The sequence below is a fragment of the Ursus arctos genome, unplaced genomic scaffold, assembly GCF_023065955.2.
Source record: "Ursus arctos isolate Adak ecotype North America unplaced genomic scaffold, UrsArc2.0 scaffold_16, whole genome shotgun sequence".
In the NCBI taxonomy this organism is placed as follows: Eukaryota; Metazoa; Chordata; class Mammalia; order Carnivora; family Ursidae; genus Ursus; species Ursus arctos.
The window spans coordinates 23,150,468-23,178,156 of record NW_026622830.1 but is presented as its reverse complement, the minus strand read 5'-3'; the positions used below and the strand labels follow the sequence as shown (position 1 = coordinate 23,178,156).

The window sequence follows — 27,689 nt, the reverse complement described above, 5'->3', positions numbered from 1 at the left end:
TTGTCAAAAGCAGGTTTATTGTCATAGTTCAAACACTCACAAAAAACTCGTCCAGTGGTTATGAGGAGTCCAGGAAAACCTGTCCCAGCAATGCCAACTTGGAGGTAAAGGGCTGACTTGGGCAGCTGAGCAGAGGGGTCTTCTGCTTAGCAGACTTCTCCCTCGCCTGGTCTTGGTTCTCGGGTGAGGAGAGCGAGCCTGGCCCTGTTGGCGGTTGCCATGGCCCCGAGCTCATCGTTTTTTTCTGAAATCTCGACCTCTTCGGCTTGAGGGAGTAGAACTCCCTCATCAAGTCTTCCACTTCCCACTGCTCTTCCTTCAGCCTCCGGCAACAGTGCAGGGCGGCGGGGTCGATGGGGTGCGCTTCTGTGTTGAAGATGTAACCCCCGGCCCCCAGGATGCACTCCCCATAGGGGGTTATCACCGCGTCAAAGGTGGAGCCGTTGTTGTGGATGAAGTTGGCCGGGTCGAACAGAAGGTAGAGGTATTTCACAGTCTCGGCCAGGAAGAAAGACTCCATGCGGTTGTCCAGCTTGTGGTCTCGCAGATCTTTGATCTGCCACGAGGAAGAGGGAAGCGAGTCAGAACCAGCGTCACGGGGCAGCCGAGGGGTCCAGGGGGGTCGCGTTAGGAATTCTTGCTCTGCCACTAAGCGGTGCTGAGCGCCTACCCCAGGGGTTGGAATCCTAAAGTATAGTTATAGGTCAGTCTTAGCTGTCACTCCTCCAGGGAAAACCCTCTGTTGACACCCCACTTCATGCAGACTAAACACCAAAGTCCTTATCACGGCCTAACAGGTCCTCCAGTCCGGCCGCCGCTCTCTCTCCCTCACCTCTCCGAGGCTCTCTCCCTTGTTCCTGCCTGTCCGACCAATGGGCTTTCTGCTCCGTGAGCAAGTGCGCACTCTGGCCCCAGATGTGCTCCGTTGCTTGTTCTTTCAGCCTGGAACACTCTGTCCTTCAGACAGCTAGCTCCCTCACTGCCTTCAGCTCTCTGCTCAGATACCCCGTCATCAAGGCTCTTCCCTAACCTCCTGAGGTGACATGAAAATTCCTATCCCCTTTATCCTACCTCTGTTGTGACTACACACAGATCTATCATCCCCTTTAAGGACACTGTAAAAATGTAGCGTCATTTACTTAACTAATCCCCCTTGACGGGCGTGAAGGTGGTTATCAAGTATTTGGTTACTTATTATTACTGTAATAAGTAATTAGAGGTCTTTCTGAAGAAAAATTCATACTAAGTTTGCAGTCATGGATGAGTTTACTTCCTACATTTATATTCGCGTCTCAGAGTTAGAGATACATTTTCTTAAAACTAATTCTCAGTGGACATCTATTTTTCACAAAAAATGTGACTAAAACACGGACTTGATGTACCAAGAATTATTATTTGTCAAAGGCCAAGGAGTCTGACGCCTATTCCCATCATTTGCCTTGGAAGACCTCCAGAGGGCTTTCATTTTCATGGAAGTAAGTCAAATGTTCTTAAGAACTTCCCAATGGGCTTTTCCACTTTGGCTTTTCACAAAATACAACACATTAGACTCTAAAACATATCATTGCTTTATTTTCTCCCTACATATATAGGTCTTTTAAAATATATATATATATATTCTACTTGTAGAATATAACCACATTACAAAATTTTGAAAAAAGAAGGATTTTTGGGGGTCTTTTTTTAATCCCATACCCTAAAAATCCTCAGTACACTTTTTGGTCAATTTTCTTTCAAACAATTTTCTTACACATCTGGTTTTTACGTGTCTGTAATGATGGTTTATTTATAGCTTGCCTGCTTGGGTCCTCTAAGGATGTGACATGGCTCTTACCCTTGACCCTTTTGCTCCCTTTTCCATGGAGCAGCTGGAGTGATCTCTCTAAAATACAAGTCAGATTATGTCACTGCTCTGCTGTCAATCCTACAAAGGCTTCTCATTTTAAGCAGAACAAAATGCAAACTCTTATACAAAGCCCTACTCAATCCAGCCCCTGCCTCCCTCTGAGACTTATCTCTTCCCCTTCCCTCCTCGCTCACTCCATTCCAGCCATACTGGCCTTCCTTCTGTCTCCCACATACAGTTTGTTGTTTTTTCCCACTAAAACGTCAGCTCAGGGGCTTGGTCTTTGTTCATTGCTAGAACCCTAGTCTAGCATGGTGCCCGGCACATAAAAGACATTCAATAAACATCTGTGAAACTACTAGGACTATTTCATCAAGGACCCCCAGGTTTGAATATAAGGCTATGGGGCTCTATTTCCCTTCTGGAATCCAACTTACAGGCCTTTGCACAGAACTTTTCACAAAATGTACCCTTGTAAAATAAAGGCATGTGTACATCTCGAAGGTCCCTTCAGTGCTAACATTCCAGAGGCTCTTTAGCAGCAGGGGGAGACATTTCTCAACTCTTGGGCCTGTGGAAACACTTACTGTTGCAAATCCACACTCCACCTTGCTGATTTTTTCGATGGATTCCACAGCATCTCTTCCGAGTTCTAAGAGGGTGGGATCCCCCGTGGCACGATAGAGGTACATTGCACTCTCAATGAGTTCTGTAAAGTCCAAGGCAGATCCTTCACATCCAGGGCTGAGCGGGGAAGGCCCAGGGCCCATTTCAGGCAGTGAGAGACTCCTCCCCTCCATACCTTGTCCACAGGGCCCCAACCAGGAAGAATATGGGATCGCTCACGTAGTGCTGAATTTCCAGAGCCAATATACCCAAAGCCTGAAGCTTAGTGGAGATCAGCACTAAAACTGACCATGGTCTTCCATTCCAAGGGGGAGAGACAGCTAGGTTCTGGGATGGAGAGGTGGCAAAGGCTACTCCCTGTCTCCCAATATTTGTCCCCTCCTTCTTCCTTAGTAACAGAATCCTTAACTATAGCCAAGTACACAACTGCTTAGACTGACAACTCTTCCCAGCAGCCAGGGGTGGGATTAAGGTCCCTGACACCATGGAGAGCCACATAAGTCCAGAAGTGAGAGAAAAATAAATACCTATCTTAATTAAGCTACTACTCACTTTCTGTCACTCACAGCCTAACCTGCCCCTAACACTTAAGAGTCTGAGCCTGTCATTATGAGGCCCTTTCTGAGATGGAATGGACAAAAAGATGAAGGTTAAGATATTCAAGAGCCAATCTTCAATCTAACAAAGAGATAGTCACCAGTTCACTGCGCCCAGAACAGGGTGATAGTCTTGCCTGACTCTACAACCACAATTGGAATTTGACATTCAGACATGGGCCCCATTTTCAGAAGAGTATTAGGCAACAGGAGTTGATCCCGATGAGAAAGTTTATTCTGGAGAAAAGAAAACCCAGGAAGATGTGTTTACTGCTTTCAAATATCTGAAGAGCTAGTATGGAAAAGAAAGATTTGACTTCCAGGGTGGCTCCGGTGGGTGGAGGGTACAGCTTAACAGACTTTTCTACTTCATCCATCTCTTCTCAGACAGGAGAGAACTCTCCCCTCCCTAGACCAACCTCTCCTCCCAATCTCCTTCCCCATTTCCTCCTGGGCCTTGATCAGCACTTGTCTCCCTTTTGATTTATTGCTGCAAACTCTATTTCTTACTTTCAGAAAAAAAGATCTCTGCCTATCTCCCAGTTCTCCCCCACCTCTCCCTCCTTTTACTCCATGGGTCTCTACACAATTGCTAATCTGATTGTTCATATTCTAAGACACAGGTGGGGGCACATTTACTGGTAAGTGAACACACTGTGTGCGTTCAAAGAAAGAAAAGACAGTGCTCCAGGGAAGCACTGTCTTGCTGCTAGCAGCCGGCTGGCTCAGTGCACCCAGGCCCCAGCTATCTTGTCTCCTCTTCCTCATACATGGGCTTACGTTGGCTATCATTGTTTTAATTTCTTGTATATTGGCCAGCTCTCTAGAACAGGGTGATAGCCCAAGGCTTATTAGACTTGGACCTAGGGTGAGGTAAAGGCCCTTAGAGACCTTTAGGGCAGGTTCTGCCCTTCAGTACTGCCCATCAGAGGCATGTACCAGAGCTTAAGACACTGATCAATCTAATGAAAGAGCAGGACCTTATCTCCCATTCGCTATTGTTTTAGGGTAGGAAGGGTGACTGGACTAAGGCATTACTGGATTCCCAGCTGTGCTGCCTTACTTTCCACGGATGCCTTCCTGCCAGCCTATCCTGCAAATGGAACAGGGTGCCCCTGGAAACAGTGAGCTCCCTGTCACTGGTGCTAACTGAACAAACACCAGATAACTACTTGCCAGGGCAGTGACGGGAGGATCTCAATTAGAAGGCCTCTCAGGTTCCCTCTAACTCTGAGAATGCACAAGCCTACGTCCTACGTGTAGTCCCAAACTGTCTTAATTTTATCCATTGGTAACCCGGGGCATAACACCTTCTGAGCTTTCTCTTAAAAAAAAAAAAAAAAAAAGAAGAAAGGAAAGGAAAGAAAGAAAAGAAAAGGAAAGAAAGAAAAAGCTGTGAGAATGCATGCATGAGAAATACCAAGAACAGCAGCCTCGAGGAATCAAAGTGACTAATTTGCTCTTTGCAGTTGCTGTTTTACTTCCTCTTCTGTTCCCCCTCCACAACTCCCACGACAATCTCTTGAGCTAGAGGAGGAAGGAAATGGGGTAGAGGAGGGCAGAATGGGCAGAAGTCACCAGAAGGCCTGTCCCACAGCTCAAAGGCATTCAGGTGGGAAGGTGGGAAGAGTCTAACAATAGAAATGTAACCCATTTCGGGGTGGGGGATGACTGTGTGTACTGACTAAGCTTCCTTCCTCTGGCCCCCTTCCCCTTCTCCTCCTTACAGTGTTTAACTTTCCTGCAGTGAATCAGAGGATCAGAGCTGGAAAGGAACTTTAAGACAGTTATCAAGTGTGTAATACCTTCCTTCTCCGCGCCTTGATTTCTGACCTGCAAATGGGGAGGTGGACAAGGATGATTCATTCCTAAGGTCCATTCCAGAGTTTTAACATTCCATATTATAGAAGCATAACCCACCTGACCCAGTGACTTAGGAAGTTTGTCTATACTTCTGAAATCCCGATGGCAAGAACTCAAAAGGAGTCAACTTGGCTCTTCTCTTTGCACTCACTTGCTCAAGTTTGAAGGAGCCTAAGATTTAGTTAAGAGGCCTGGGTACCATTCCTACCTCGTACACTTAGTCTTGGGCAAGCCAGCTCAACCCACTAAGTTTCAATTTCCTTATCTGAAAATATATAAGTAAATAATTCCTACCAGGAAAGCCACCCAGAGCCCTGGAAGCATCAGATGGGAAAAAAATCAGCTTGTGAGTACTTGTGAGGTATGGAGCCTCACAGAAATGTGAGCGTTTGGGGTTCAGAGAACCAGAGCCTGCGGGTTGTGATGGGCCAGAGATCCTGCTTACCTGGCCGAAGAGGGTAGCCCTCTCGCTTCTCCACTGTGTATCCCTGAGGAATGTTGTAGAATTCTGGGAGCCCCCCAAACTGCTTCCATACAGTGTAGTAGTTTAGGAAGGTCCTCATGGCATTGTCGATGTCCCCAATGAGGCTCTGCAAGAGAGAAGTGGTTGTCAAACAGGCAGCCACCAGGCATAAAAACCCACATACAAAAAAACTCCATGTACCAAACCCTACGTACAACCTCGGGGAAGAGACAGCAAAGGCTTTGGAGCCACAAAAGCCTGCGATCAAACCAAGTCAGCCATTTGTTCATTTATTCATTGTTTGACCTTGGCCCAGACACTTACCTTCTCTGAGCCTCATCTCTCTGATGCAAAACACAAAGCATCTAAGTTACCGTGAGGGACAAAGGTTATATTCAAAGTCCCTCCTCAGTCAATGCTGGCTACTATGGGTTTTAAGGAGGTAAGTCAGCTATCTAGTTCAAATTTTTAAGAATGGGAAGGTTGATTTTACTAAGCCTCACTTCTACCCCATACCCCAAATGAATATGTATTAGTTTGTAAACATAAATACATGTGGGACTCTATTATTTCCCCCACATAAAAGATTGCTTATTAAATATACAGTTCTATACTTCCTTTTATTCATTTAACAGCTTTCTTTGATTTTTCATGTAAGTACATAAAAAGCTCCCTCCTCCTATTTACACAGTTTCATCGTATTCCACTGCTCGGACCACAATTTAACTAGTTCCCTATTAACAGCCAGCTGGATTGGGTCCAGTGTTTTGCTATTTGCTAGAACAACCAATAGTGTAGTAAATAACCTTGTACATCTGTCACCTCAAACATATGCAAAGTTTACCTGTAAGACAAATGTCCAGAATCAGGATTGCTGGGTCCGAAAGTATACACATTTGTAATTTTACTAGCTGTTGCTAAGCAGCTATTAATAGTAACATAAGCTTGCAGGGAAACAGCTTTTTGACATCTGACATTTTTGACATGACCTTTGGGTGCCTTGTGGATAGGCCAAACTTAACATTTCCCAAAGTTCTTGGTTTCCTCACTTTCCCACAAGTTGCCCCCTTACTGTCACCTCTCCCTTCTTAGTAAATGGCACTTAGCAGCAAATGGTGGTCATTCTTGACTCCTCCCTTCCCTCCACCCCCACATCCATTCCCTCAGCAACTCCTGTCGATTCCATTTCTAAAACCATCACGATTTGTCTCTCTGTACCTCCAGTGCCGCCGCCTGGTCTGGTCACAAGCATGTCACACTGGAATCCCTTCCACAGTCCTCTCACTGCTCCCACCACTTGTCCTCATGTCCCTCTCCAGTGCACTCTCCCCACACAGCCAGAGCAACTGCCTTCCTACAGACACCAGATCTCAGGGCTTCCCAGGGGCTCGGCATAGAGTCCAGACACCTCCCCATGGCCCTCAAGGCCTTGCACGACCTGGGCGCTGCTGACCTCCGCTGACTGATCTTTCGCTCCCCTGGACTGTGGCCATACTGCTTTGCTTTGTTTCTGATAAACACCCAACTCTTCCCTGTCTCAGGACCTTCACACATGATATTTCCTCCACCTGGACCATCATTCCCCCTCTGATTCTTGAAATACCAGCTTTAATATCACAAGGGAAGAGGCCTTTTTCCCTCAAGTTTAGGTCTCCATCCAACATTCTCTCTCAGCCTCTCATTTTGTTTCCTTTGTTGCGACTTATTATTTTATGCATTTGTCCGCTTAATTTTTTCTTTTGTGTCTCACACTCTACAAACTGAACAAGGGCAGCGCCTGGAACACAGCAGGCATTCAAATATTTGTTGAATAAATGAATGAACAAATTGAACATATCTAAGCCTCCTTTCTTCATCTATAAAGCAACATTTACCTCAGTGCGCCGTGATAATTCTGTGTAAAGTGCCTGGCACATAAATCATTCTCTTTAAATATTTAATTTATCACCTCTACGTGTCAGTCACACTACAAGGCACTGACTAGATGTTCAATAAATGTTAGCTTTTAGTGTTTTTATAATCTCACAAAGAATGAACCTACGATCCCTGGTCAAGCCAGGAAAAAGTACCACACCAATGGAGATGAAACTCTTTCCTTCCTTATCACACCCTCTCTTTTATTTTCTTAATTTTTATTTAAGGAAATTTGAAAAAGAGGTATAAAAAAGTCACCTTTAACCTCACCAAAAAAATAACATAGTTTTGATAATTACCTTTCCAATTTATATTCTATTCAGAGTTATAGAAATATTTTTTTAAAACATACCAGAATAAAAAGGTAATCACCTTCTTAATCTTACAGTAACAGCCATTTACATTTTTGTCTTCTATTCCTTAATTTACAAAACCAAAATTCTATGGAGTTGTAATCAGTTTACACATAATATAAAACCTTCATGTATATTTTGTTATTGTTAAATCTGATTAGAGAAATTTTTTTAAGAATTTAATTATCACTCCTAATTTCGCACTATAGTCCAACAGTATGTTTCATTCCTTCACATTTTGATTCTTGTTCATTATCTCTTCATGTAACACAGGAGTTCACATATATTAATTTTTTAAAGTTGTATAATGACCCGTTCCATTAAAATATAATCATTCATTTGTTCCTCCATTAGCGGGCATTTGGATCATTTCTAGGTTTTCTTTGTCATGAACTTTGCTGCTAGGAATATCTGTATACATGATGCATCTTTCCCTCTTGAGTTATTTTCCCGGGGAACATGCACAGAAATGGAATTTTGCAGGGTCAAAGGGTGTGGTCAGTGATATGGCTGGGTCGTACAAGAAGGTTTCCCAAGAGGAATGCAGTCACAAATAGTTTTAAGGCAATAGATTTCCAGATCCTCTACTTTCCTAAAATGGTTCTGCCGGAAAAGATGCTTCTAACACAAAGGCAGGCTATCTATTATCACTGTTTCCTTCACAGTTACCCTTCTGCCATTTTACCTCCTGCAGCAATCTCTAACCTTCCTCTGGAACACTGTCCCGGGGGATAAAGACTTCCTGAGCAACCAAACTAGGTTAAATCTAAAATACTGGTGTAGGTGTTGGAAAAAAGGAATGACTCTAAGCACTGTGTAACAAATTCTTTTGCGTATCAGATAGTTCCCAGTACTCTGCCTTCAAAAAACTAGAAGAGGAACTGGTCAAGTTGTCAGCAGAGAGATCATTAAAAATGACTTCTGATGACAGATTATACGATTATTTTCATCATATAAAGAATGAGCCATATAATATTGCCATTTTTGTAGGTCAAAGAGTGGAATACTGGCAGTTTTGTATGTTTCAATCTATGAAGTCAATGATTACAAAGAACTGAATGATGGGCACCTGGGTGGCTCAGTTGGTTAAACATCCAACTCTTGATTTTGGCTCAGGTCATGATCTCAGGGTCATGAGATGGAGCCCCACAGGCTCTGCACTGGGCGTGGAGCCTGCTTAAGATTCTCTGTCCCTGTCCCTCGGACCCTCCCAGTCCCTCCCTCACGCTCAAAAAAAAAAAAAAAAAAAAAAAAAAAAAGAACTGAATGATATTGCAATAATCAAACTCTTTCCATTCCCACCTACCTATTTATGTGCATAAGGCTCCTCAGCACTTACATGTGAAAAATAAAAACAGGAATAAAACTTTTGATACATAACCATGTCCTATTTTACCAATATGTATTATTCACACACAAATACACAAACTACTTATAAATGAAAAAGCCCTGAAAATCTCATTAAGAAATGTATTTCTGATTAAACTGCCTTTATGTTTTATAATTATTTATCGAAAACTGTAAGCTATTAATGTTGCTCTACTTATTTACCTACTAATGATAACTAAGCCAAGAAGGAAACAAATTTAATACTCAGAGCCTATGAGCACAGGAAATTTTAAAGTATTTTAAATTTCTATGTATAGAGAAATTTTATTACAAAGACATAAGAAGGTATCAATAAAATTTATCCAGAATAAAATATAACAATTAGGATAAAATCCTGCTGGAGGAGGAGAAGGAAAATATGAGTCCGAGGAGAAAAAGGAATGGTATACAACTATTTGAACTCATTAAGATTAAAAACACGCAGGGGGCTCCACAGGTCTTCAAAATTCTTTTAGTGGGCACCCAAGCGTTAAAATTTGAGTATCTTAGAAGAACCGGACCTATATTTAATATTGTCAACAAGTTTTCTCTGAGCCTGTTTCCCCATCAGTAAAATAAGAAGGCTGGCTAAAAGTACGCAATGGGGGACTAGTACACGAATTGCAGTATGTCGATTTAATGGAATATATGCATCTGTTAAAAAAAAGTAAAACTGAGGGGCGCCTGGGTGGCTCAGTCGGTTAAGCATCTGCCTTTGGCTCAGGTCGAGATCCCAGAGTCCTGGGATCAAGCCCTGCGTTGGGGTCTCTGCTCACTGGGGAATCTGCTTCTTCCTCTGCCCCTCCCCACTGCCTGTGCTCTCATAATCTCTCTCTCTCAAATAAATAAATGAAAATTAAAAAAAAAAAAAAGTAAAACTGACCTATCTGTATCAATAAAGATCTCCAAGACATATTCAGTGAAAAAGTACATGATGTATTCCTATCTATGTAAAGATAAAAGGGTAGATATAAACATGCATATATTTATGCACATGGATTTCTAGAAAGATATACAGAAAACTGATAATAGGAGCTGGACTGGGGAGGGGGGCTGTGGGTGGGGCTCAAAATTTACCTTTCACTGTATTCCTTTGTGTGCTTTTAAAATTTACCACCATCTATATGATATTACCTTTTCATAAAATACAAAAGGAAACTAGCTTATAAAAATATTACGGTATACATAGAGGGCTGGTTAGATGCGCTCCAAGAGCCGGCCCTCCCAGCTGCGAGTCCATCAGATCATATAATGGAAAACAATAATGACGGCATGCAGAACAGAACCAGCTGCTTTCATGCCCTTTCTCAGGCCCACTGTCAAGAATGAGGAGATTTGACAGAAATGTCCAGTGGAGAAACAGTTGTTGCCAATGGCTATTACCACCCAGCCAGGAAAGACACTTGCTACTTTAAGTGGTATCACATTTCACAGCAAACTGGAAGCTCAATTCCTGACACCTTAAAGCTCCCTTTGGAAAATTCAGCTTGGCAGAATCTTAAGTCTGCCTGATTCACTCCAAGTCCCTCTTCTGTCTCCAACCCAAGTATTCAAGCAACTGAAATACCTTATTTGACTTATACATCAGAATGATGTCAGTCCCAGAGAAAAATGCCCACCTCTCTGATCATTCCTACCTGAAGACCAGGCCAGTAGGCCTCTAACGACTGGAACACTGGCATGGACACAGTCCCCTTGTACATCTGTACCCACAGGTACCAGTCATCGAAGCGGGTGTAATTCCGAATGGCTTTGTTATATTCTGCAGAGGAGATGCAATAAGACACAACAGAGATCATGGAGACGAAAGGCAGGTCTTGACCACAGAGCATGGACTTAACATTTCTGGAAGACCATATGATGGTGTAGCTTCAAAGCAGACTAGGAAGCAACAAGGCACAGAGGAAGGAGCATGGGTTCTGGAGCCAAACTTCCAGACTCAACTTCCAGCTCCAGCTTTACCACCCGCTAGCTGTGATCTTGGGTAAGGTTTTCCTTCTTAAGCCTCAGTCTCATTATCTCTAAAGCGGGGAAAGTAATGCTATACACTTCATGGGATGGATTGTTCCGTCATTCACTCACTCAACAATATTCACTGCATATCTGCTAGGTACGGGTACCTACAGGGTGGCAAGCAAGACAAAACGCAGGCCCCGGGGCACTGACATTCTAGTGGGAACTTGAACTAATACCTCTCCCTAGACTGTAAACCCATGAAGGGCAGGACTTTGTTTTGTTCATTGCAGAATCCTCAACACTAGGATAGTGCATAATAACTACGCACAATAAACTATTATCTAAATGAAGTACCAAGTACACATGCAAATAAATAAGACAATCTCCAACAGTGCTGTAAGGATGAAATGAAATAACAATCCATGTTTGGTGCTTGGCGTGGCACATGACACATCAACGGTACTCACTAAATATCTGCTGAATAAAGGAATGGCAGCTATAATGATAATTATTACTAGGTGCCCAACAATTCCTCAATTTCATTATTATTAGTGTCCAAGGGCCTGGAGGGTAAAACACTTTTATTCAAAAGGCATTAATCAACTACCTACCTCATGCAAAGCACTGTGGGAAATATAAAGATGAATAAGGCAAGACACCGCACTCAGTAGGAGGAGCTATTAACGGTGGATGACAGCCGACCGCACCAACGGTGCTGAAGGCCCTAAATTCTGAGGAGGGATCAAGCTACTTTGTGGGCAAGGTGACATTTCAGCTGCGCCTTTAAGGGTGAATAAAATCTGGACACATGAAGACAGGAAAAAAGGTATACTAGGCAAAGGGAACACACGTGCAATGGCCAGGAAATAAGAAAACTGGGGCCAACACACAGAACGCGGCAGTGCACGTAGCTCTTGCAGGAAGGCCTGAAGAGGTACGGTGGGCACCAAGGAGGCAGTGTCAAGTCCATGCTGGCTCTGAATGCAGACTCAGGTACTCAGAACTGATTCTGTAGGCACTTGGGAGCAACTGAAAGTTCATAAACAAACCACCTGTCAATGGGAAAAATCATGGCAAAAGCCTCCTTACCCCGCCCTTTTTACCTAGGAACATGGCCATGAGTTTCTTATCCTGAAGCAAAATGGCTCCTTTCACCAGGTACTCAAAGTAGGAGTCCACACCAGCCCCGATGCCTGAGTCCTGCGCCACCCACTTTCCAGTGAGCACATCGATATGGTTGCCAACCTGGGAGGAGAGAGAGAGGAGAGAGAGAGAGAGACACGCACGCGCGCGCACACACACACACACACACACACACACACACACAATCCCAAGGGAGGGCGCAAGACCAAACAAGGATCTCCCCATACCCCTGACTGGCCAAGTCAGATGCAAGGCTGGCACCCCAGTACTCTTGGGAGCCATGCAGGCTATCAGGGTGTGGCGCTGGGAGGTCACAAACTCCTATCCGGTATCAGTCACCAATTGAGAACTGCTCCAGGCAGCATTAAGTCCTGGAACTTGCAGCTAAAGGCAAGCAGAGCAGACCCTGGGGCCCCAGAGAAGGCCCGTAGGGAAAGAGACACTGTCGGAAGACAAGCCGGCATGCACAGAGAGATGGTAAGGGCTGAGAGGATATGGAGTCCACTGCGGTTCCAGTGCTGGAGAAAAACCTGCTTGTGTTGGACCTACTAAGGGAGTTACTAGCCTCCAGAGTTGCATCTTCTTAAGGGATTTTCAAGGATTCCTCATACAAGTTTCACTTTTCAAGCTGAGAACCAGACTTGCACAAAATGTGTCCCTGCTTGAATCTCTTTCAGACAACTCAGTCTTTCTAAGTCATAGTGACTCACCAAAGGAACTAGTATTACATCAACATTACTGCTCCTGTAACTGAGGATCAGAGAGGTTGAGTGACTTGTCCAGGATCACAAAGTTTCGATGCAGCAAGGCCAGGGGTCAAACCCAATTCTGACTAAATCTAGTGCTATTTCCTGGATAAATTTGGCTCAGTTACTGTTAGTTTCACTGGATTATCTGACTTAAAAGCTGAAACCAACCTTAGAGATCACCTGGCTCAAGGTGTGTTCAGTCTCCATGGGTTAATAGGTGTTGGAGAAGAAAGGGAAGCTCTGGGGTCAAATAAGTTTGGAAAATGTTGAGTTAAGCAGAGTTAAACAGATTTATTTACTATAGGATTTCATAACCTTTAACCTATTCATGTTCATTATGACTCTCCCAAAAAAGACGCTACAGTTGACTCTTGAACAATGTAGGGGTTGGGGTGCCAAGCCCACACAGTCAAAAATCTGTATATAACTTTTGACTGTCCAAAAACTTAACTACTAATAGCCTGCTCTTGAGTGGAAGCTTTACTGATAACTTAAAACACTCAATTAACACATACTTTGTATGTTATATGTATCATGTACTGTATTCTTACAACGAAGTAAGCTAGAGAAAAGAAAATGTTATTAAGAAGATCATATAGAAGAGAAAATATGTCTATAATACTGCATTGTAAAAAATCTGTGTATAAGTGGACCCATGCAGTTCAAAGGTCAATGGTCAACGGTCTATGTAGTATTCCCCAAACTTAACTGACTAAGAATTACCTTTTCATAGAACAGCTAGCCATTCAACATCTCTCAGCACTGGTGTTCTAAGAAAACCCGTTTAACAAACACAAATGACAGTAAAAACAAGGGCCAGATGGGCTGGCAATCGAAGGTCGCCATGTGAGTCACGGGCAAGAAGCGTATGACCTACCTCCTAGAAATCAGAGAAGCTCAAGGAATCAAACCTCAACAGAGCCCCCCTCCCTGCCAGAGGATGGGCTCTCTCATGTTCTTTTCCCCCGTGCGAAAACTTGAACTGGAGGCTTGGCTAACTTTCAGTGTCCTGACGCGAAGTCCTGGGCCACTGCTGAGGTCACCCTAAGTGTCCCTTGGCTAAGCTGCAACTTAGTGCTCGGAGCCACAAGTCTTACAAGCAAGGGCTACGGTGGCCGACTTGACTCAGACAGAAAGGGTAGCAGCCGACCTACCAGCCCAATATCCGACCGGCTCTCCCAGAGGCGCGTGAGGGCCACTCTGGCCACGTCTTCAAACACGGGGTCACCAGTGAGGCTGCTCAGGGTGGCAAATTCCACAATGAAGGTCCCGATGCCTGCCGTACAGGTGACAGGGGTTTCTCCCGGGTTCACACCATGAAGCAGGTTCACCGTTCCATAAGGCATGCCAGTGGGGGTCTGAAATGCTGAATAATCACAAAATAATGATCCCAGACTGGAGTGGGGACATAGGGATGGTTCGACACACAGACCCAAACCTGAGGCCTCAGCCGGCACTTCCCTCTCTATCTCCTGGGTGATCTGCTAGAGAAGGAGCCAGAGAGGGATCGATGTCATGACTACAGGCCCTTGGTGGCCACCTAACCCAGATGCTGTCAAGCACTGATCAATGGGACCCTCGGGCTCTTGCCCATGAGGAGGAGGAAAGCAGCGGGCTGTGCTCCAGGCTGCCATGCCCATGCATGCCCGCTTTGGCTAGAGAGCTCCATTTTTAAGTATTTTACACGATGCCTTCAGAGGCCAGGCAGGTAACGTAGTGGGACGTACGTAGGGTTTAGGCTGTAGGAAGTGGTGGGGCTTGTGGCACCCTGAAGAGCATGCCCCAGGAGAAGCCATTCATACACTTCTCTATTTTTGAGTTTTATTGAGCTATAACTGACAATACAGCACGGCATGAGTTTAAGGCGTACAGCATAAAGACCTGATTTACCTCTACGCTGAGATGCCGAACACAGTAAGTTAACATCCATCAACTCATATAGATTCAAAAAGAAAACGCTTGGTGTTTTCCCGTGTGATGAGAGCTTCTTGGATCTACTCTCTTAGCAACTTACAAACATACCACACGGCAGTGTTAGCTATGGCCATCACGTTGTACATTACAGCCCCAGTACTTATGGGTAACGGGACGTTTGTATCTCTGACCACCTTCGTCCAATTCCCCTCATATGCTTTTCCAAATACAATTATGACCAAATGAAACCTATCTGCAGACCTGAAGCACTCCCAGAGGAGGCAGTCTGAGATCCCTGCTTTAAATAGTTTAGAGGGTAAACTATTGTAATTTTTTTTAAGGATATAAATCGCTAAACTACTGATGTGGTCCAACCCTCAATTTATAGGTAAGAAACGTCATGTCTGTACGGAAGTGACTCAAAGGTCATACAGAGAGAGCCAAAAAGAGCTGAGATGGGAATGCCTGCCACGCGCCCACTCTGTTATGCTCTGCCCCTCCCACCTTGGTGCCTTCCGATCCAAGGCAAGGAGCTAGATAAACAGCCAGAGGCAGAGACTTCCTCTCCAGGCCAAAAGGTCAAATAACCCCAGAGCAGCCCATGCGTCACAAAACTATGAACAAAGTTATCAAAACTTCCAAGAACCACAAGGTCCAGCCACCTGATTGTAAGTGGCAAACTTGCTGTGTGGCAGGCACAAGTGGCAAGCGAGGAGAACGCAAGTCACAACCACGGGGCTCAAAGAAGTATTTCCAAAAAGCCAGACAGCGTTGAAAAGAAGGGGAGTGACAAAATCCTATTTCTTCACCTGAATGGCAGATCCATGGGGGTTTGCGCCAATAGGTACTTTCCAATATGTATATTTCTCAATACAAAATGATTTTTAATGACCGAAAGAAAAGGGGGGGAGCAACCAAGCAGTGTGCTGTATGAATGAATCACACAGGATATGATGTTTGTAAGGAGACACTCAGGCTATGAGCCGTGAGCCGTGAGTGGATCTGAACCCAGCTCACTCACTTTCCCCGCTCTTCTCCAGAAAGGGAGAACTGTGATGGCCAAGAGGTTGGTGAAAGCCTAGGATGATGTGTTTGGGTGTGAACAGTCCCAGAGTCTCCACCACGCCCTGAAGAGAACACAGTGTCCAATTGATGCAGACGAGCTCAGCTACTGCCACACCAGACAAATACACTGAGGCTTGGCCCACAGCCCTGGACACAGCTTAGCTACAAAACAAGTCCCCTGCACTTCAGTGGTGTTTGAGATTCTCCAAGCACTTTCTTCTTTCTGACCTCATTTTATGCCTCTCAAAAAGCCAATGTGGCAGGCAAATGGGAATTATGATTCCCTTTTGATAGATGGGGAAACTGAACCAAGGAGAGAAGAGTGACTTGGTCAAGACCTTGGCTGGTCCAGAACCAGGGGCTACTAATGCACAGATCAATGGTCTTCTCTGGAACCCTTTTATTCCACCAGGGTGTGGGCCTGGGAGGAGGCAAAAGGACTCGCTCAAATAAGAGCAAGAGCCTTCCACCTACAAGGCTGGCCTTCAGTGCCACCCTGCAAACAGTAATGCGGTCAGCTCAGCCATCCTGGGCCAGGGTCCCAGAAAGCCCTCAAAATGCCCAGGACTCTCCTGATTTCCATGGTGGGTGCCCAGAGGCAGAAACAGCAAGTGTTTGGGTGAGAAACAGCAGAAAAAAACCTCAGCATTGCCACTCTGGTCTCCAGCAAGAGAAGCAGGACCTACTGGACTTCCTTTCCCCTCACGTCAGCGTGGGTCTTACCTGGGAGGAGTTTTCGGGCCGCCTCCTCAGCCATCCTCAGGAGAGGCCCAGAGCAAGGCCAGCCGGCCTCCACTTCCACCCCAGCCTTCTTTGACAGCAGGTGAGCAGACAGAAGTCCTCCTACCACTACAGAGAGTACAAAACACAAGAGTCAGAGTCCCAAAGACCAGTCTTTCCCTTGTGTAAATTAAACCTACATGTTGGGTGGCTGCTGGGAAGGGCTAGAGCCACCTAGTGAAAAAATCCCTTAATCCCACATACTGGTACACTGTTAAGCTTACAAAGTTGTTTTTCTCTTGGTGGGTCTCAAAGACAATGGCTATCACTTGTTTTTAGTCCCGTCGTTTATGAAGCACTAAGTACTATTATCCCCTCTTCAAGTGAAGATACTGAGGTTCAGAGAGGTAAAGTGACGTGCCCTGGGTCATCGATCCAGCAAGTGGTAGGGCCAGGTCTGTCTGACTCCAAAGCCTGTGCTCATTCCACTTGGTCACTCTGTCTCCCAATCCCCCTGAGACCTGGTAGGGGGAAGGGCAGAGTAGTTATTCCCTTCATTGTATTAACTCATCTATTTGAACTTATAGGACTTATAAAAAGACGTAAATGTTCAGTATCAGAATATGGCTAAATAGATGTCCTGAATGGCCCTCTCATTGAAAAAAAACTGGTGACCTTGAGCTTCAGTTTCCCCTTCCTCCTGTCAGAGGGGAAAGAAGAAACAAAGGCAAACCTACCCAAAGTGGAAAGTCTGATAAAAGATACCACCATAGGGGCGCCTGGGTGGCTCAGTCATTAAGTGTCTGCCTTCGGCTCAAGTCATGATCCCAGGGTCCTGGGATTGAGCCCCGCATTGGGCTCCCCGCTCAGCAAGGAGCCTGCTTCTCCCTCTCCCTCTGCCTGCTGCTCCCCCTACTTGTGCTGTCAAATAAACAAATGAAATCTTTTTTTTTTTAAAAAAAAAAGATATCTCCATAAAGTTGGGATCTAAAAGAATTATAGAGTACGTGTAAGGATGGATTCAAAATAAACCCTACCCACCTCCCCTAGCATTCAGTAAGGGAGACTGCACGTCTCAGATCTTAATGCCAAGCAAAGGGAGGGGAAAAAAAGAAAAACAACTTCCCTAAGAAGTAGTAACTACAGGCTGGTGCTCATGACGTTTTACAGCTTGAATTCACACTAACTGAGTAGTCTACAAAAACTCAAACTTTTAGCATAAAGCAGTTTTTGGGAGATGGTGCCTCCAGCCAAATGGCAGAAGTAAACAAAAACTCTACCTGGAAGAATCCACCTTCAATCTAGGCCTCAAAGAAGCCAGAGATAAAGTCTAGGGAATGAGTATACATTAAAAGCTAAATAAATCACAAAACATACAAAGAAACAAAGCACTGGGAAATTCTACAAACCAGCAGAAATGACAGTAGAACAAGACTTACCAATACATCAAATATTGGAATTATCAGACACAGAACACAAAATAATTATGTGGAAATGTTTAAAGAAATAAAAGAAAGGTTTGGAATAGACAAGTATGGAGCAAGAAATTACAAAAATGACCAAGCCTATTTACAAAAGAACCAAACAGAATTTCTAAAAGTGAAAAATATAATAATTGGAATTAAAAAATTACATAGATAAGTTTAATAGCAAATAACATATATCTGAAGAGAGAATTAGTAGACTTGAAGACAGATTCCAAAAAAATTACCCAAAATGCAACATAAAGAGACAAAATTGTTTTAAAATGTACTGAAGAGATTTGGAGGATACAGTCAGAGGTGTAACATCTCTCTGGCTGGAGTTCTAAAAAGAGTACAGGGAGGAAATGGGGGAGAGGCAATACTTGGAAGGGAAAATAGTCATGAACTTTTGAAAACTAGTGAATGACACTGATTCACAGATTCGGGAATCCCAAGCAAGATGATAAAACGAAATCCACATCTACGTACATCACAGTAAAACTTCAGAACACCAAAGGGGGGAAAAAAGATCTTAAGAGCAGAGCCCATGTAACAATGGTTTGTTTGTTTGTTTTTGTAACAATGGTTTTTGAAATTGGATGATGGCTACACCTAGTTCATTATATTACTTTCCCTACTTTTATACATTTTTGAAAACTTCCATAATAAAAAGTTTTCAAAAGGAGGGGACAGCCAGCATAAATAAAACCGATCGTCTGCAAAATAATAACAATTAGACTGACAGATTACTTCTTAACAATGACAATGAAATGAGAAGACAATGGAAAGATTTCTTCCATGTGCTAAGAGAAAAATCCCATCAATTTAGAACCACGCGTCCTGCCAAATTATCCCTCAAAGACCCAACAAAAGCAGTGAGATAAAGACATTTCACACAAACAAAAGCTGCACTAGAGGACGTTCTAAAGGAAGTACTTCAGATAGAAGGAAAGGGATCACAAATGTAAAGTTTGAGACACAGGAAGGAAAGATGATCAAAGAAGCGGTAAATATATGAGTAAATTTAAAACCTCAGCTGTATAGAACAGCAATAATGTATGGAGGGCTTGAGACAAAAAACAAAAATATGTAACTATAGCATACAGGTCAAGATATCCTCAGAGCCAGGTTTTGTATTATTCAAGAGAATAAAGATTTTCATTAACTCTAGACTTTTGTTAGTTTGTTAAATTTTCCAGGGAAACTATTTAAAAAGCTAGATACTGAGCATAGTTTCTACATTAATAAAAGGAAAATGGAATAAGGGAAAAAAATCAATCTGAAGAAGGCACACACACACAAAAAAAGAATGAAAAAGAACATAGAGAAGATGGGACAAATAGCACAAAATAATACCACAGAAACAAATGCAAATACCTACGTAATTATAGTAAATGTAAATGGATTACATGCTTCTGTTAAAAGATTGTCAGAATGGATAAACAAAACAAAATATAATATGTAATTTATAAAAGATCTATCTGATCATAAAAATATGGAAAGATTGAAAGTAAAAGAGTAGAAAAAGATCTGGGTCAATGAACCCCACCAACCAAAAGAAAGCTGGTATAATTATATTCATATCAGCAACAAACGTGTAAGGGAATCTTAACTCACAGATGATAAACTGGACTCAGAAGCTGTGAACACAGCAGTGAGCATGGCCTCAAACTCAGGTCTGATCCATAAACCAGGGTTTTGTATCATGCGGTCCCTCTGTTCCCTACTCTTTCTAAAAATGTTATCACATACCTGCAATACAAGTTTCATTGCAAAACACATCAAAATAAGGGGAGGAAATATAACTCGGCTTCTGGAAGTGACAGTTTGTTAAGCCACTGGTGGTCTAGGGGTTCAATGAAAATAAGGGTTGTACTAGCTTCCTAAGAATCACTGGAAACCTGATAAAAATATTGCTGCTATGACCCAACCCAGAATTCCCAATTCATTAGGTTTAGAGTGGAACCTAAACATTCAACGTTTTTAAAGGTCCCAAGTGGTTCTGATGGACAGCCAGCTTTGGAAACTAATGCCCTAGACTTGCACTGTGTAATGCAGTAATCATGAACCACACGCCACTATTTACTTTTTTTTTAAAGATTTATTTATTTATTTTGCGGGGGAGGGGCAGAACGAGACAGTGTCTTAAGCAGACCGCGCAGGGCTCAATCTCATGACCCTGAGATCATGACCTGAGCCAAAACCAAGAGTCGGACACATAACTGACTGTGCCACCCAAGTGCCCCCATATGTCACTATTTAAATTCAAATTTGTTAAAATTAAATGAAATTAAAAATTCAATTCTTCAGTTGCAGTAGACACATTTCAAATGTTCAATAGCCATGTGTGACTAGTGAATACAACACTGGACAACACAGATACAGAATATTTCCGTCATCATAGAAAGTTCTATTGGATAGCACTTCTTAGACAGTAATCTCCGAGAAGGCAAGGGTTACATCCTTCTTGTTCATGGCTGGCTGTAAGCCTACCGCCAAATATATGTTAAATATGGGAGTCATTTTGGCACATTTCTTTTCAATCTTTTCTCTGTCCCCTGCTCATGTCTGAAACTGATGGGGGATCCTGAGGCCTCCACACCCCACCCTCCGGGGGGAAAGAAGATCTCTGTCAGTCACTGGTTTGGGCCAAGTGCCCTGGCAGGGCTGACCCTTATGATCCTGTTTACCACCTCTTGGTTTACAAAGAGGCAAAACTCCACACTCTCTTTTCTTCCAAAGGCCCTAGAAGGCCGCCCTCACCTCGGATGTTGGTTTCGAAGACGGAGGCATTTACATCAATATCAAAGTCTACGTTGTCCTGGAGCACTTCAACCACTCTTTGGAATTCTGAGACATTCCCCAAAATCTGGAAGGGAAGAGAGACTTGACACTGAGGCTCTCTCAGGCTTGAAGGCACTGAAGACGTTGGATCAAGAGTCTGGGACCCTTTGCTGGTGTGGCCCTCACTTATTCAACTTAAGACCTCCAGTTTCTGTTCTAGGACTGGTGACAGGAGAAGAAAACACTGAGATCTAGAAATCACCCAATACCAAGAGACCGATTAAGTAGATTCTTAGGTACCAATTCAAGAGTCACTATGTACCCACTTAATGGAAACAATATAGACTAAACTGCATGAGGAAATCCTAGCTTGACAGTTGCAGTGGGTATCTGTTGTTTTTAAACTTCTCTGATCACCATCATCCTTGCGGAAAACACTGCAGGTTGGTTGGTCCAACACTGATCTCCAATCTTCTTTAAAGGCTGGAGATCCAGATACTTGCTTTCTCTACCTCCTTTGCTGCTACAGGTGACTGTGCTACCTAGCCGATGCTAAGCCTTCAGAAGTCTAACAACAGTACTTCTGGGAAAGCTTCTGTTTTCCTAATAAAAAGGGACAGACACCGCTGGCATGGTGTTTACTCTTCTTTCTGCCTTGAAAGCAGACTTGATTTTTGGAGCTGTGGCAGCCATTTTAGACCTTGAGGTACTAAGCATGAAAATGAAAGCCAATACACTAATGATGGTAGAATGGAAACATACAAAGAGCCCAGGTCACTGATGGCACAGTTGAACAGCCAACCCCATGCTAGAAATTACCTCCAGACGTCCTTTCATTTCAGAAAATTAAACCCTCTTCATTTCAACCATCAGCCAAATGCAATTCTACTACCTTTTATTCTGAGAGTAGTGCCCTAATTCTCTCTTGAGGAATCACTCTTCTTCCACAGTTGCTCCTGCAGTTTGGGAGAGGCTGACTCCATCCCCTCAGCTCCAAGAATGGGCACTTGATCTGGACCACTGTACTGCATCTCTTGGCCAGTGACTCGTTCAGGAATAAGTGTGAGACTCAAGCCAGATCAAGAAGACTCAGTTCATGGAATTAATGCAAAAGGGCTGATTCTTCCCATACACAATGAGTGGGAAGTAAATCTGGAGCTACTCTTGGCTACTCTGCCAGCATTAAGGAGAGCCCAAGAACACAGCCGACAAAGAAGGCAGAGATAAAAGATGGAGAGACTCCTGAAGACATTGGTCATATGCCTGGATCCAGCTGAGTCTGAGGCCAGCCTTTACCTGGACTTTCTAGTCACCTGACTCAGTAAATCTCCTTCTTGTCTCTATCAGTTTGAACTGGGTCCCAGTCATTTGGAACCAAAACAGTCCTGACCATCTCAGCATTCAAGCTGCTCAGTGATTTGGACTCAACCTTTTTTTTTTTTTTTTTTAACATTTTATTTATTTATTTGAGAAAGGGAGAGCATGAGCAGGGGAAGCAGCAGAGGGAGAAGAAGACTCCCCACTAAGCAGGCAGCCTGATGCAGGGCTCGATCCCAGGACCCTGAGATCATGACCTGAGCCAGAGGCAGACACTTAACCGACTGAGCTACCCAGGTGCCCCTCAAACTACCTTTCTGACCATGTTTCTCACTGTTCGTCTTCATCTAACTTATCCTCATCTACTTCAGGAAAACTGGACCCATTATTCCCCAATTTCTTGCCTTTAGACATGTTGTGCCCTCTGCCAGAAATTCCTCCATCCCCTGTCTTCCCATTTCCAAATCCAACCTGGCTTTGTCTGTCTGTCACTTCTCTAGGAAGGAAGCCTCTGATCCCTCCAGCTAAAATGAACCACTTCATCCTTTAAAAGACTCCAGTAACTTTATCCACACCAACTCTTATGGTATCTGTTTCTTTTCACATCAAGAGAATCTTTGCCCGGGAAGGAGCCTCATTTATTCCTCCTTGCCCAGCGTGCCAAGCACAGCCCATGGAGCAATTACTCAACAAATGCTTACTGAATGATTACACGAATCTCTTTCCACACTACAGTTAGTGATGTTCTCAAAACAGAAATCTCAGCATTTCCCGCCCTCTACTCAAAATATTTCGGTGGCTTTCCATTGCTCTCAAATTAGACATCAAAATCCTTAACATAGTGAGCAAGGGCTTCCATCATCCTGGTCCCCAACAGGGCCTCCAACTCCATTTTGCTTCCTGCACTTCCTTCGCCACGTCCCAGACATACTGGCCCTCCTTCAATTCCCTGCGTCTGTCACACTCTCTCCTGCCATGAGGCCCTCACACAGGCCCACCATTCCCTCTGCCTGGAACACTCTGTCCTCCCCCACTTCCCTTGACAATGGCTTCTCCTTCAGATCCCAACTTGAAGTGTCACTTCACTGCCTTCGGTAAGTCCCCCTTGACCTTCTCAGTCTAGGTCTGCTTCCTTTGTTACATGGCCACTCACAGAACCATGTTCCCTTCCCTCAGAGCACTCACCTCAATTTGTAATTCTGTGTCCTTTAGGATTATTCTTTGATTCTTTGTCTACCTCCCTAAAGTCTTAACTCCAGGAAAGCAGGGACCATGTCTATTCAAACTCACCACTGTAACTCCAGAGCTTAGCATGGTGCTTGGCATACAGTGGGCCCCCAATAAATATTTGATGGACAACTACATACAAATAACATTAAGAAAAAAAAAAAAGCAAAATTATATCTACACGGTGATCGCAATCATGTAAATGCTATTAATATATATAAAGGAGAAGGCGGGACAGACAACTAGAAACAGTGAAGTAGGGAGAAAGCTGTTAAATCCTCTGTCGTGACCTTAAGGAGGACAAATAAGACTTGCAGTCGTACAGAATTAAGCTCAAGTCCTAGCCCTGCCATTTCATAGCTGTGGACCCTGGCCAACCCATTTTCCCTTTCTAAGCATCAGATTTTTCCACGCTAAGGAGTAAAGGTACACACCTCATGGGGCTGTTGGAAGGATTAAGCAAGAGAACACTTATAAAGTGCTTAGCACAAGCCCTACACATAACACACTAACTAGTTACCGCTACTATTTATTTTTAGTCACTGAACATGTCCAGTTAGAATGTGAGCCTCTTGGAAACAAGGAGGGTCTCAAAGTCTCCATATCACCCAGAGTTAATACAGGCCTACCCAGTGCCGTGTTCATAACAGGTCCTCTATAAACCTCTGCTGAATAAACGACCCTGAGTACGTGTGGAATTCACCCTTCTCCTCAATCTAGCTGGGCAACCAGAACCTGACGGTTCAGAATCTGGAGATGAAAAGGAAAGGTCTAAGTGAAGAATTCGTTCTTCAGCCACAGTCAAGCTGCCGAAAGAGGAAGGATCTTGGTTACACAATGGTGGTGAGGAAAAGCAATCGTCAAGACACTTACCAGCAAAGTGTCCAGGGCATCAATGAGCGTCAGAGAAAAACTGTAAAAGGACAGAAATCCCAGCTGCTTAGTAAGAAAATCAAAGACAAGATAGTAAGCCTTCCCCAGATCAGATACCCCAAAAACTAGTAAGGGAGGCACAGTGATGCCTCCGCCCCTCCCAGCTTCCAGTCACAACAGAGAAGCCATAGTGAAAACTGCCAATGAGCTCTGGCCCATTTAATGCACCTGGGAGGATGGGCTGATATAGCTCAAATGGTTAAACCACGTCATCTGTATGCACTGGCATTCTTCTCTGCCATAGGGAGGCAGTATAGGATTGTAGCTTAGGGCATAGGCTTTTCCACATCTAGGAATTTCTCTCAATGTGTACACAGCTGTATGTTTAAGAATGCTCACGGCAGGACTGTGTAGAGTAGCAAAAAGCCAGAAGTAACCCAAACATACACAGGTTGAAGAATGATTATCTAAATTGCAGTACATTTAAACAGTGCAAAACTATGAAGCTTGTGTCAAAAATGATTGTTATCAAGAGTTCTATGGGCTGTTAAAATATTCAAATTATATAGTTAAATGAAAAAGACGAGGAATAGAATAGGCAGTGAGGTGTGTTTCTGTCTGGATTTTCAAAAAGAGACATATAGACAGGAAGCAGATAGCAGCTGTTTGGGCCAGTGGTCGTGGAGGGAAGGGAACTTTTTAGCATGACAGAAATGTACTCTATCTTGACTGTGATAGTGGTTACTATATGCTTGACATAAGTTCATTTTATTATATGTAAGTTATTCCTTTAAAAAGCTGATTTAAAAAGATACACATATACATATTTGTATGAAGGTATAAACTGAAAATATTTGGGGGAGGATACACAAGAAATCAACAGTGGTTGGAATTCTAGGGTATGGGAGAGACTCCATTGTATATGATTTTGTACTGCTTGAATCTGCCATTTGCTTACATTTTTTTTTCAGCTAAAAAAAAAAAAAAAACAGCACAAATTTTGTTGAGTTAACTTCTCCTGTCCTTAGCATACTGATTTGTTAAATGGAGAAAACAGCACTTAACTCCTAGGGGTGTTAAGAGAATTAAATGAGAAGACACAAGTAAAATGCTTAGCACCGTGTTTAATCAATGTCAGCCTCAGCTAAATGCAATGATTCTTCACTCACTCAGCAAGGAACAAGATAGAGAATTCCAGCTCATAAATTTTTATTCTAGTGGAAGTGAGAAAGACAAACTAATAGACAAGTGAAAATGATAGTATCAGAGAGCGACAAGTGCTACTAAATAAATAAATGGGGTGATTTGTGAGAGCGACCTGTACGGGGTGGGTAGTTAAGGGAGCTAATGCTGAGGGGACATTTTGAGCTGAAATCTCAAAAAAGAGTCAGTAATGTGTGTTTCAGTTACTAACAACAAATACTCTGAAGTTTCAAGTTTGGAAGCTACACCCCCTCCTGGGCCTGTCTGCCCAATTATAAAACGAAGGGGTTGGGTCTTCTGACTTCTTGAAGCCCTTCCTGATAGCCTAGGACTCCAGAGATTTGTCCATTTGTCGAAGGCCCCACTGCTGGTGCCTGTTACTGTCGTGGTTGGAGCCCAGAGGTCCAGCCCACCAGGCTAACCCAGGTTTTTTCCACGGTGGGATCCAACTTTCCAGGAGGCTGGGTGGATTCTGCGAAATTGGAGGGAACACGGCCTCACCCTCGCTAGGAGCTTTTCCGGAACTCGTGAGCAGACCGTGAAGCCACCAGCCCCAGTAGACCCGCCCGCCTAGGACCGGACTGCCACACCCAAGCCGCCCCCTTGCTCCTCCACTCGCACTACCTGCCCCAGGTGTCGTGCCCGTCACAGGTGAGAGGTCGCAGCTCGTCGTAGGGAAAGGCATTCTCCAGGTAGCTGTCGTAGGCGTGGTAGAACATGGCCTTGACTCGCTCCCTGGTGTGGGGTACGAGAAATAAGGCAGGGGGCCACAAAACGAAACGAGGCAGGGAAAAGGACAAGAAATAGGGCGGAAAGTGGGAATCACCACCTGAGCCCAGTGGCGGGGTCCGAGCAGGTCAGGGTGGGGGTTCTGGGACCGAGGGAAAGGAAAGGGGCCGGGTCTGCGCTTCCCCTTCCCCAACTATGGAAGGGCGAGGAGCCTGACCCCCTTCACCTGTAGTGAGCAGGGTCGGGCGCGGTGCCTTCCGGGCCTGGCGCACCATGGTGCAGAGGCAGCAGCGCGCACAGGAGTCCGAGCGCGACCAGCTGCCGGAAAGGCATAGAGCTCGTGTCCTGTCAGCGCCGCCGCCGCAGCAGCAGCCACCGCCACCCGCTCATTCTGGGAGCCTCTGCCGGTTGTTCCGGGAATCCGCGCCACTGCGCCTGCGCGCTGATGAATCGGTCACCCACATCCGGACTACAAGTCCCAGAATATAACGGGCGGCGGAACCCAGACAAAGAGTATCTTGGGACATACAGTCCCTGAAGTGGAAATGAACGTGGCTGAAAAACAGTGGCTACAACATATACTATAATTAACTAATGTTTTAGCAACAGCATTTGTTGAGCACTTATTATGTACTAAAACTGTATTGAACACTTTAAATGCATTATTTTTTCAACCACCGTATAAGCATTAAAGACAGAGGACAGCAGGGACTCAGTATTTGTGTGCACATGTATGAAGAATAGATTAATGATGTTCAGACTTTACCATTATTAGGCATATTAACTTTCCCAAGGCAGTTCCCTGCTGATTGTGTGAGGTACAACTTATTTCCATTTGTTTGTCCAAAGCTGTTACTCCAAAGATTTCCAGAAATCCCTTTCACTTTGAGGAATTAATGAATTCTTGCCTTTCCTCTCCTCCCATCTGGGATGAGGTCACATCATAATGGTGTTTTCAGTCTCCAGTCAGCGCAAAATCTTCCCCCTCCCAATTCCCTGGACCATCTTAGTGGTTGCAGACCTGTAGAGTATCCCAGGTGAGAACGAAGACCCTGGAGCGCCATAGCTTTGAGAGGGTTTGGGACCCATTTTCCATTTTCCTTTTGGCAAGTTCCCAGAGTTCGGTCAGCACTTTAGCTCATAGGAACACCCATGAGTTTGGGCAGTGTGATGTGCAGTAGAATCAATCCTGGATTTGAAGTGAGATCTGGACTTTAATTTCAACTTTACCACTTACAGCTTCTCTGTGTAACCCTGGGCAAGCCCCTCTCCTTGTCTGGACCCAGCTTCCTCATCTAGAAAACGAGGAGTTTGGGCAGATGGATAGATGAGATCATTTTACCTTAAGCTTTCTGTGATTGCTAGGATTGGCCATCCTCTTTGCTGAAAAGTCAGATAGAAATGGCAGCTAATTTCCTTGAGATGGAATGAAGGTGAGTTTAGTCTCCTTTGGTCCATCATCCTTAAAAATATCCCCCAGATAGATGTCCCAAAATACCATCAGTTGAAACAAATT

At 44.1% G+C, this 27,689-nt stretch overlaps 1 protein-coding gene across 2 annotated transcripts; it reads right to left on the bottom strand.

Annotated features, from left to right (window-relative positions):
* Positions 1–26,615, bottom strand: EDEM2 (ER degradation enhancing alpha-mannosidase like protein 2). Of its 2 annotated transcripts, XM_026503357.4 has the most exons (11): positions 26,400–26,615; positions 26,069–26,179; positions 24,242–24,281; positions 20,804–20,909; positions 16,581–16,706; positions 14,033–14,244; positions 12,090–12,231; positions 10,668–10,792; positions 5,378–5,522; positions 2,434–2,555; positions 1–556 (listed from the first exon to the last, which is right to left on the bottom strand). In XM_026503357.4, exons 1-11 carry the CDS (start codon positions 26,504–26,506, stop codon positions 59–61), a joined length of 1,734 nt encoding a protein of 577 aa, XP_026359142.2. In that variant the 5' UTR covers positions 26,507–26,615; the 3' UTR covers positions 1–58. The 2 variants fall into 2 exon arrangements, with proteins under 2 accessions (XP_026359142.2, XP_026359143.2); XM_026503358.4 differs by lacking the exons at positions 10,668–10,792; positions 12,090–12,231.
* Positions 26,616–27,689: the final 1,074 nt, after the last annotated feature.